The sequence below is a fragment of the Branchiostoma belcheri genome, unplaced genomic scaffold (assembly GCF_001625305.1).
Source record: "Branchiostoma belcheri isolate BF01 breed outbred unplaced genomic scaffold, Haploidv18h27 scaffold96, whole genome shotgun sequence".
NCBI lineage: Eukaryota > Metazoa > Chordata > Leptocardii > Amphioxiformes > Branchiostomatidae > Branchiostoma > Branchiostoma belcheri.
Genome location: NW_017804642.1, coordinates 25,079 through 36,557, shown reverse-complemented (window position 1 = coordinate 36,557; position 11,479 = coordinate 25,079). Strand labels below are relative to the sequence as shown.

The 11,479-nt window shown below is 39.8% G+C and overlaps 1 protein-coding gene across 1 annotated transcript in view; it reads left to right on the top strand.

The window, feature by feature from the left end:
* Positions 1 to 7,758, top strand: part of LOC109461809 — an 11,121-nt gene extending 3,363 nt beyond the window's left edge. The window contains exons 2-6 of the mRNA XM_019758255.1: positions 614 to 843; positions 1,059 to 1,461; positions 2,178 to 2,609; positions 4,051 to 4,110; positions 7,435 to 7,758. Of these exons, the coding sequence (XP_019613814.1) occupies positions 614 to 843; positions 1,059 to 1,461; positions 2,178 to 2,609; positions 4,051 to 4,110; positions 7,435 to 7,748 (1,439 nt within the window). The 3' untranslated portion in view covers positions 7,749 to 7,758. The remainder of the gene's footprint in view (positions 1 to 613; positions 844 to 1,058; positions 1,462 to 2,177; positions 2,610 to 4,050; positions 4,111 to 7,434) is intronic.
* The last annotated feature ends 3,721 nt before the right edge of the window (positions 7,759 to 11,479 follow it).

Below are 11,479 nucleotides of genomic sequence, written 5' to 3'. Positions count from 1 at the left end.
AGATATAGTGATAGATATAGATAGATAGTATATGTTTTAGCCGTTCAAACTGTAAGCAACAGTCAAATAGAAATCTCTGGAAACTATTGTTTCTGTAAAGCCTAAAAAGGGAATTTAGAAAATTAAAAAAGGGAATAGCTATCACAGTCAAAAGGTAAAGAAGGACCTACTTGTCAAGTGAATTGAGGTTTGCTATGCATGTCAAGTGACGTCGTGTTTGCGCAACAAAATTGACCTTCGTACAAACCTAAACATTAGGTAATAAGAACACCGAGGCACGATGCACTGCCGCATAACGAGAAATGGCAACCAGGGATAGAGATTACCCCTTTGAACTATGCAGGAATAATTGTCATCTTCATTCTTATTTATATTAACCTTTCACGGCACGCTACAACAGCTGCAAAATATATCTCAGATATCTACAGATGAGATGTAGAAAAATATCCGTAAGCTAAATGCTTACAGAAATAACTGTGTTGTGGTGCTAAGTAGGTCGTAGTATTGTAGCTCTTAAAGTCTACCATATAAAACTGGCAGAGCTTTTCTTTCTTTTTTTTCTTGTGGTAGAAACACATTTAGTTGAACAAAACGTATCTATTTTATATTCTAGTGTGCCAGTCAAACCAGAGTTGTGGAGAAGTTTTGAGATTTCCTTCAACAATGACCCAACATGACTACGTACGACTTGAAACTACGCTGACATCTTCCCTGACTGCAGTGACGGCTTGTGTCCGCATGAGAACAGACGCCGGTCATAGTGGAACATTGTTCAGCTACGCCACCCAGCGAAATCATAATGAACTTTACCTGTTTGGCGACAGGGGTCGGACAACATTTGCTGTGCGTCCCTTGCTCCTATCGGTTAATTTAAGAAAGATATAAAGGCCACCACATTTTATATCATTAACAAAATATGTCGTTTATACTATATTCACTTCTAACGTCAAATTATAGGCAATGGTAATTTCCTTTTAGTAGTCGGAATATAAAAAAAAAATTAAGTCACTGTGTTGCCTTTTTTCCTCGTCAATGAATTTACAATTTTGACCCTTTAGGCCAATATGCACAACTCTGGCACTGGCTTCTTCAACCTTCATGTGTTGGATGGCATGTGGCATTTGGTATGCTTCACCGGGCGGAGTTCCAGTGGCGACTGGAAAATGTACAAAGATGGATGTTTAGTAACTTCCGGTACTGCTTCGTCTAGAGGAGGGTCAGTTGATCCAAGTGGAGTTTGGATCCTTGGTCAAGATCAGGATACTCCGGGTGGAGCATTCCAACTTAACCAAGCTTTCTCTGGGGATATCTCAAATTTCAACGTCTGGGATTATGTCATGACCGAATCACAAATATTACAACAGTTCATGAACGATAGCAGTTACCATGGAAACGTGATAGACTGGGAAACGGTTGGGAAGTTGGTGTATGGAGGAGTCCAGTTGTACCAGGTGGACTGTGGTACGTTTATTGTTTCAATGTGGCATTGCAATGTTGTCCTCTACCTTTACTTTCCGGTTTTAGGCATCCTATTCCTTGATATACGTTTGCCTAGTATTTTATTTTCATTAATAGTTTATATCCTACCATTGTCACTATGTACTGTTATATAGTTATGGTAAATTAAATTTGTGGAGATTAATGAAATTCCCGAATTCGTATTATTTCCAAATTAGTACCTATAATTTTTTTAATCTCATCAATTATGGAAATGGTTCATGATTAGCAAAAGCCTATTTTAACAAATGGTCTTTTCTACTTCTTTAACTACCTCAATTATTAGTAGTACATGCGATTATTTTTTTCAGAATTCAATTGACAGGTGACCTATGCATGCCATAATTTATTCAAATTAAAATTAAAAAAAGATATATCACTTGAACTTGTGCAGAACATTTTTATCAATAGCAATACGCAATCATTAAGTATAGAGTAAACTAGGCCTTTCTTTGCACAATGTGCATCTGTAAATGTTCTAAATGCTATAAAATAGGTATAACGTATTCCACATGTATTCATTTATTTATTTATTTCATCTATAACCTGTAAGTCCTATAAATTAAATGTAAACACTGTCAACACATGTTAATGAAAATGCATTTATTGAATGTTACTAACGTATCAGAACGTGGTTATAATTTTGACGCCTATATACCTGTATTATATTTGTTTTACAGAAACGTCACTGGGACAAGATCCCTGCAACATTACGGACGACGAAATATGCGACACCGCCTACAATAACACGATAGTGGACCCGAACAGAAGCACGGCGTTCGTCCCCGGCCCAAGCGACCTCTACATATGTGACAACAGACTGACAAAGGGATGGTACAGGTTTGAGGCACACAGTCAGAGTGTGCGTATTCCAGAAGTCTTCGTAGAGCCGTACCACTGTGGAACTCGGGTTCCTCTTTGGCTTGACGGTCCCCATCCCATTAACAGCCAGGTAGCAGACAGGGTCGTGTGTGCCAATTACGGTGTTCCGGGTAACTACTGCAGCAACAGCATTCCCATTCTTGTCAAAAAATGCGCTGACAATGCGGGGGTTGACTTCTATGCGTACTGCCTATCACCCACACCTGGGTGTGACCAAGCGTACTGTGCTGGTAAGTACTTGACGCTGGCTATGTGCAATTTGTCGACTTTGCCTCTGAAGCTCAATTGAACGGCATTTCGTACTTTTAGACTAGCATTGAGAAGTTTTTATTTAATGACCAGATTTTGACAATGTAGCTGTTAAACGAAGACCAGAGGTCTTAATTGACGTCATTTCATGAGTTTGTTCTCTTCATCAACCTTAAATTTTACAGCAACCCAAAGGCATATGACAAGTTTTCAGTCAATGACATTACATTTTCATCAGATTTTATCACGTCATTCTAGTGGCCATATAATAATGGATTTAACCCTAAACAGTACACCTGGGGTCCGCGCGGACCCCAGCACTATATATTCTGTAATATCTTTTTTGTTTCTAAAGATTTTTTTCTGAAATTTTAGGTAATTGTCACCCACAAAGTTGTCTCTCAATACAGTGCAGAAAACTCCGTTTCTACCATTTATAAAAAAATTATATCTGATTTTCTTTTGGGGTCCGCGCGGACCCCAGCCGGCTTTCGATCATAATGGATGCACTGGCGTTCTTATACATTACCTTATTTCCGTTTTTATATGTTTCTATGCACTCATCGTATGTCTAACAAGTTTTCAGAGAATGGTGCAGTAATAGAATTAAATTTTAATAAATTTGGTGTAATTATGACGTCATATGACGTCAGAGCTAATTATATAGTCCGCCATATTGGATTTTGACCAATGACGTCATCAAATTAGCATATTCTGTGCATATTAAATGATTTAACTTATATTTAATTATGTAGATGTTATTAATGTTGGAAAATTAGTGTAATTTAATATAAAACTCAGAAAATTTTTATGTTTAAACCAAAATTACTTCTATTTTCAAAAAAACTGCCTGCTAGAAACCCGTTGCAATGGCAACACAAAAAAACATCAGCTTACTAGTATTAAACTAATATGAACTTTTTTCAAGAGACATTTTAGGAAAGGTTTCCAAATTTGATACTTCTAGCGCAAGCCGTTTAGCCGCTATCTGAGATCAAAGTTGGGCCTCAAAAGCCCCTTTAGTCTGAAATGGGTTTAAAAATCGGGTATTTCTTTTTGTCTTCTTTTCTTCACCAAAAAATAGAAAAAGTTCAAAATGTATGATTTTTGTATGTAATGGGGACACAGAGGTTTCCACATCAGTTTGCAAAACAATTGAGCTGGTAGCATGTTGATAATTTCTAAAAATTAGCAAAAAACTGTTCTGGGGTCCGCGCGGACCCCAGGTGTACAGATTAATCAGTCCGGGAAGGTGTTCTGTTGAGGGTTAAAGGAGACAAAAAAACACCAAGTTAACCAATTTAACTGACAAAAGGACAACGTGGTTCAACAATACTTTTGCTTCAATTTTATTTGTTGGGTAATTATGGGCAAATGTTTTCGTTGCATATTTAATATACATGTTTTTTTTTCATCCTGCAGGGAACCAAGAGCCATGTCCTAATGGCGAAGTCTGGGGAGACGCGTATGGAAAATGCGTCAGTGAGTATCGCATTCAGTAAAATTTACTCAATTTGTAATTTTTTAAAGAAATCTTAAGCTCCCAACGAGCCCCTTGGCTACCCCTCCACCAGCAATTATCCGCTATTTCCTCTCGCGCTGATCGCCAGTCTCCGTCGCGCCCCTCTGGTAAGTGTCGGAAGAATTCGAAAAGAGGCACAGGGCACTTTGTCTCTTATGTACATATATGGTAATCACAGATGTACTCATTAGTCTGATCCAATCAGCGCGCAGTGATTATAGTTATCTATTCCCACTGCGCCCTCCCTTGACTTATGGGGATCGCGCCTTTGTCTACACCACCCTTTGTCCCTGTGTAGTTTTGTGCTTTCCTTCTTCCCTTTCATCCTTCCTCCCCTCTCTTATTCTCACATTACTTCCCTCTCATTCTCCCCTCTCTCATTCTTACCTTACTCCCCGCTCTCATCCTTACCTCAACACCTTCTCTAAATCTAGTAGTTCCTTCAATTTTTATTTTTCTCCATTTCTCAACTTCTTTACTTTCTATCCCTATACTGACATATCCTGCGATGACACCCCGCTGTTTCCTGCTTGCTTTATCTTAATCACATCCCACATGTTGGTGATCATTTTTATTTCTTCTTCAAACATACATTGACAGGGAAATACACACATATACATGTACATGTCCATATGCCCTGAATTGTGTAGGTTTGTTACAAAAACAATTGTACATACCATGTATGCTAAATATCCTGACAAAAATACATATAGTAACAAACACTGCACCAAGATCCAAGCTCACAGGTTGGTGGTTGGTCTAGGAAATAGAGTTATTATAAAGTCTGACTGCAGTGTGCAGGAAATACTTTCTCAGTCGTTCAGTTCTGGCCTTGGGAAGAGTGAACGCACTATTGTTCCTCAGATTCCTGCCAGTGGCTGTGCATCTTTGAGGAGGCACGAGATCGTGCAGCGGATGATCAGGCTTTAACATGTCCTTAAAGAGTTTTACTGCTGCAGCTTCTCTCCTTCAAAGAAGGTAGGTTAGGGACTGTTCGTCTGCCGCCGAGAGAGATGATGCGGAGGGCCCGTTTCTGTACACGTTCGATACTGTCCGATTGTTCTTTCCTGCAACCCACCAGCAGAACGTGACCGTATTCAAGCACGCTGCGAATAAGTGACAGATAAATCTGGCCAAGGTCAGCCACGCTCATTCCCTGTTTGGTCAGTAGTCGGAGATAGTGCAGCCTGCTCGAGGCCTTTGAAACGAGGGATTGTACATGGTCGTTCCAAGACAGCTTGCAGTCGAAGATGAACCCAAGGCCCTTTGCGACGCTTGTGAATGGTACAGATTCACCTCCGAGAAACAGTGGTGGTAAAAGAGGAATGTTTCTGCTGAAGCAGATCAACAGGCACTGACTTTTTTTTCCGTTCAGCAACATGTCGTTGCACTTTGCCCAGGAATCAAGCTGTAGCGCTTCCTCTCTCATACTGTTATCGACGCCATCCTTCCCCAGGGAGATTGACCGGGACAAACCCACGTCGTCCGCGTAACCGACATCGAGAGTGTCGCTGTAGACTGCGTCTCGAGTACTCATAAACAGGAGGAAAAGGTATGGCGACAGAACACCTCCCTGAGGAACCCCCGAAGTCAGTACCCTCCACTCGCTGACTTTACCGTTAACAACCACTACTGGGTACGGTCCTGCAGATAGTTCTGTATCCAGGCTACCATGCGTGGGTTGGTTACCACGTCGTTTTCTCGTTGAAGGAGGATTGCGTGATTGACTCTATCAAATGCTTTGCTCATATCTGCGAACAATGCATGGACTGCTGCGTGACGTCTTGCGTCTAAGGCAGTCAGCCACGTATGCACCATCCTAATGACAGCTAAGACAGTTGAAGAACCCTTCAGGTAGGCGTACTGGTTTCTAATGGCGGGTGCAATAGAGGGCAGAAGTCTCTTCAGTATGCACCGTTCCATGATCTTGGCTGCTACTGGTAAGAGGGACACTGGCCTCATCTCATTGGGGCGGTTTCCACCCTTTGACTTGGGCACAGGGACAACATTTGCAGCCTTCCATGCGCTAGGTACAGTGCCCTCTTCATACGAATCGTTGAACAGGTGAGTGAGGACAGGAGCAAAGTCCTCTGCGTAATGCTTGAGAGTCCATGTTGGGAGATCGTCCGGGCCACTCGCCTTGTGAGGATCTAATCCCTTGAGAAGAGTCTTGACCTCTCCAATCGAACACAGGTCAACGCATGGGGTCGTTCGAACTTCCGGAACCGGTATAACGCCGCATGGTGGTCAATACTTACCAACAGAATCGTTCCTTTCTTGGACAGTCCAACTAAACTTGCAAAATGTTGTTGTTATGATATTATCTAAACATTCAGTTAACATAATTGTTAGCTCTGTGGCTCGAGATGGGTAAACTTCGACACGAGAAACTCCGGAGTGCCGAAAAACAATGCACAAAATTGACCAATGATAACACTCGCTAATTAATAATGTCTTTATCCTATCCCCCATCTAACATACTGAATTCGGCCCAAAATGAGAGATCTGAGCGAACTGCAAGAAGTATAATCTTGTCGGCCGCTACAACACAAGAAATCGGTTGCTCCGCAATGGATCTTGTCATTCCGAGTAATTTTCATACTTGTACCGTTTGGCCGCGTGGGAGTCCCGGGCCGGCCCAGGGGTAACGGGTAAAATTTGAAAATAACAAAAGTTATTGGAGAGTAAATACTCGCCAAAGTAAAATGTAACAAATGTTATTCTTCCACTGCCTTTGCTCAACTTTGTGTACATTTGCTTCCAAATGAGATCAATTTCCGATTTTAAAAAGGAACCATGTGAACCAAATTCCAGATTTTAAGGGGCCCCGAATATAGAGAAGTGTGATTTTTTTATTTTTTTTTTAAATTTACTAGCACGTTTAAACTTTCTGTCTTAGGTATTTTAATTTTAGTCTTTTATTTTACTTTATTTATATATACATATATGTGTGTGTGTGTGTGTGTGTGTGTGTGTGTGTGTGTGTGTGTGTGTGTGTAATTTTCTGGTCTGAAAAAGTGGCTAAATCCCAAAATGAATAAATATACTTTTGCATGGCAAAGGTATGAATGAATTCTAGCGGTAGCGGCTAATCTGCCAGCAGAGGCTAGGCCAATCATTTACCGACACAAGTTTTATTTCATTCCAGAATATGCTTAAGGCAGTAAACTTTGAAACTGGGGTCGTCCTGGCATTCATTCATGCATACAATACACATATACATACATAGTTGACAGAGTAACAAAACAGAGTCACAGAGTAACACGTATTTTTTTCTATTGCAGAGGATGTTCCAGAAATTACCGAGAATCCAGTCCTTCACCCACCCGTTATTGACTTGACTACATGGAAAGTCACGTTTACATGCGAGGTCAAATACGACAACGACACTGACGATGGGGCGAGGTTTGATGTCAAGTTCCTGTTTGACCACACCGATGACAGGAAAGTGAACGAGGCAACTCCGACACCACTAGATCCAACCAGAAAAACTGTAGAACTCGATGCAAAATATTTGGGCACGTTTGACAACTTCGGCACTATTGAATGGGAGTCGAAAATGGGAAAAACGGTGAGCAAAACGCAAGTTACACAATAAAACACACGAAGGCCTGAACGGTATGGAATGTTTAGTAAACAATGTTATTGCTATTATGTCATTTCTATAATCTATGAAAATCTGTGAAAGGGCTATTCCCTTAAACAATGAACGTATATCTATACCTATCTATTTATCTATCTATTTATGTATCTATCTATCTATCTATCTATCTATCTATCTATCTATCTATCTATCTATCTATCTATCTATCTATCTATCCATCCATCCATCCCACTCTCTTTCTCTCTCTCTCTCTCTCTAAGTTATATATATATATATATATTATAAGAAATTGCAGAATAAGAAAATATTGAAAAGGTCCTTAATAGGCTGTAATAATTGATGTGATAATTGACACTTGACACGAGATTTTAACAGGTATATTTGTTCAATAGTTGAGTGAAGTACGGGATAGGGCTGTTTTTGTAGGTGTTTGTTTTTGCCAGTGGGATGCAGAGTTGTTTTTAACTTTTAAGGTTTTTAGCATGAACTTCCGAACGGGTTGGAGGTAACCAGCCTCTAAATGTGGGGGAACTTAGCAAGGGTTTATCAAACTTAAGACTTAGGTTTTCTCTCCTGTTTTCCAGGGAGGGGAGACATAGGTGGGTTAGGGCGTCGTCCTAATGGGTATATTTTTTTTGTGTTGCCATGGCAACGGGTTTCTGACAGGCATTTTTTATTAAATTTAGTAGTGTCAGTTTCAACAATAGAATTTTATGGGTTTTATGTCAAATTACACAAGTACAAGTAAGTACAAATGGTTTCTAATATTAATAACATCCCAGATAATATTATGTAAATTTTATAATTAAAAATGCATAATTTATGCTAATTTGATGACGTCATTGGTCAAAATCCAAGATGGCGGACCATATCATTAGAACCGGTATATAGTCTTTAGTCTGTTTACAACGTATTTTAGGCTTTATACTGAAAAAATATTTTTAAAATTCAAGATTGATGATCCAAAATGGCGGATAACTTAAATATGCATGACGTCATTTCATAACGTCATCGGTGTTGCTATGGGCAACATAAGACTTAGTACACCCTTATATTCTGTCATAAACACTTTTGGTAATTTTATGTTGTATACCATTTAGTTTTCAGGGAATAACCTATCTAGACGGTTTTGGCCAATAAAATCACAATAATGACATCATAATGACGTCATATTACGTCATAAAATTGTAGATAAGATAAATTGTTACTATTACACCATCTTCTGAAAATTTGGTGGTCATACGACATACCGTTCGCGAGTTCTGAGGCTGGGGGTCAAATGAGCCTCCCCCGGTCCCACCAAGCCCAAAAAAGCCCGGTCTAGATAGGGTTACATAAGGTGATAACCATAAGCCGATATGCATATGCATTCTCTGTGTATTAAAGAGGGGTATCATTAAGTTAAAATTTTGGGGGCAGGGGGCAGTCTGTCATAAACGAAATCATTAGTAACTTACACTTATCGCCTTTCAGGATAATATCATTTTCTAATGCCCAACTATTCACCTGGTCGAATGATGTTTGTATTGCAATGATCTTAAAAAGCATTTGCATTCTACTTTCGCATACGGACAGATCCTCAACGAATTTATAGCGGTCTAACAAGTCTTCAAGGGCGTCATTAATGTAGATGACAAAGAGGATTGGACCTAATTTTGAGCCTTGGGCCACGCCGTACGAAAATTCCTTCCAACTTGATGTAACACTATGGTAGCGCGCAAACTGAGATCGGTTATTAAGGCTGCCCTTAAAACTTCAAACTCTTAAAAATCCAATACCAAACAAGATAGACGCAAACAGTTTGCAGTAAATTCTTACTGGGGCTATTACCTTCCAAACGACACCAAATTCGACCTTCTGGTACGTTCGGAAAGCCCTAACCCTAATCATACCTTAAGGCTGCCCTTAAAACTTCAAACACTTATAAATCCAAAACTAAACAAGATAACTGCAAACAGTTTGCGGACCTTTAATACCGGGACTATTACCTTTCGAATGACACCAAATTTGACCTTCTGGTACGTCCGGAAAGCCCTAACCCTAATCCTACCTTAAGGCTGCCCTTAAAACTTCAAACACTTATAAATCCCAAACCAAACAAGATAAATGCAAACGGTTTGCAGTAAATTCTTACTGGGACTATTACCTTTCGAACGACACCAAATTTGACCTTCTGGTACGTCCGGAAAGCCCTAACCCTAATCCTACCTTAAGGCTGCCCTTAAAACTTCAAACACTTATAAATCCAAAAACAAATAAGATAAATGCAAACGGTTTGCAGATCTTCAATAACGGGACTATTACCTTTCAAATGGCATCAAATTTGACCTTCTGGTACGTCCTAAAAGCCCTAACCCTAATCCTACCTTAAGGCTGCCCTTAAAACTTCAAACACTTATAAATCCAAAACCAAACAAGATAAATGCAAACGGTTTGCAGTAAATTCTTACTAGGACTAGTACCTTTCGAATGACACCAAATTTAACCTTTTGGTACGTCCGGAAAGCCCTAACCCTAATCCTACCTTAAGGCTGCCCTTAAAACTTCAAACACTTATAAATCCAAACCAAACAAGATAAATGCAAACGGTTTGCAGATCTTCTTACTGGGGTTATTACCTTTCAAACGACACCAAATTTGACCTTCTGGTACGTCCGGAAAGCCCTAACCCTAATCGTACTTTAAGGCTGCCCTTAAAACTTCACACAGTTATAAATCCAAAACCAAACAAGATAAATGCAAACGGTTTGCAGATCTTTCTACTGGGGTTATTACCTTTCAAATGACACCAAATTTGACCTTTTGGTACGTCCGGAAAGCCCTAACCCTAATCCTACCTTAAGGCTGCCCTTAAAACTTCAAACACTTATAAATCCAAAACCAAACAAGACAAATACAAACGGTTTGCAGATCTTCAATACCGGGACTATTACCTTTCGAATGACATCAAATTTGACCTTCTGGTACGTCCGGAAAGCCCTAACCCTAATTCTACCTTAAGGCTGCCCTTAAAACTTCAAACACTTATAAATCCAAAACCAAACAAGACAAATACAAACGGTTTGCAGATCTTCAATACCGGGACTATTACCTTTCGAATGACATCAAATTTGACCTTCTGGTACGTCCGGAAAGCCCTAACCCTAATCCTACCTTAAGAAAGCCCTTAAAACTTCAAACACTTATAAATCCAAAACCAAACAAGATAAATGCAAACGGTTTGCAGTAAATTCTTACTGGGACTATTACCTTTCAAACGACACCAAATTTGACCTTCTGGTTCGTCCGGAAAGCCCTAACCCTAATCCTACCTTAAGGCTGCCCTTAAAACTTCAAACACTTATAAATCCGAAACCAAACAAGATAAATGCAAACGGTTTGCAGTAAATTCTTACTGGGGTTATTACCTTTCAAACGACACCAAATTTGACCTTCTGGTTCGTCCGGAAAGCCCTAACCCTAATCCTACCTTAAGGCTGCCCTTAAAACTTCAAACAGTTATAAATCCAAAACCAAACAAGATAAATGCAAACGGTTTGCAGGAAATTTCTACTGGGGTTATTACCTTTCAAACGACACCAAAGTTGACCTTTCTGGTACGTCCGGAAAGCCCTAACCCTAATCCTACCTTAAGGCTGCCCTTAAAACTTCAAACACTTATAAATCCAAAACCAAACAAGACAAATGCAAACGGTTTGCAGATCTTCAATACCGGGACTATTACC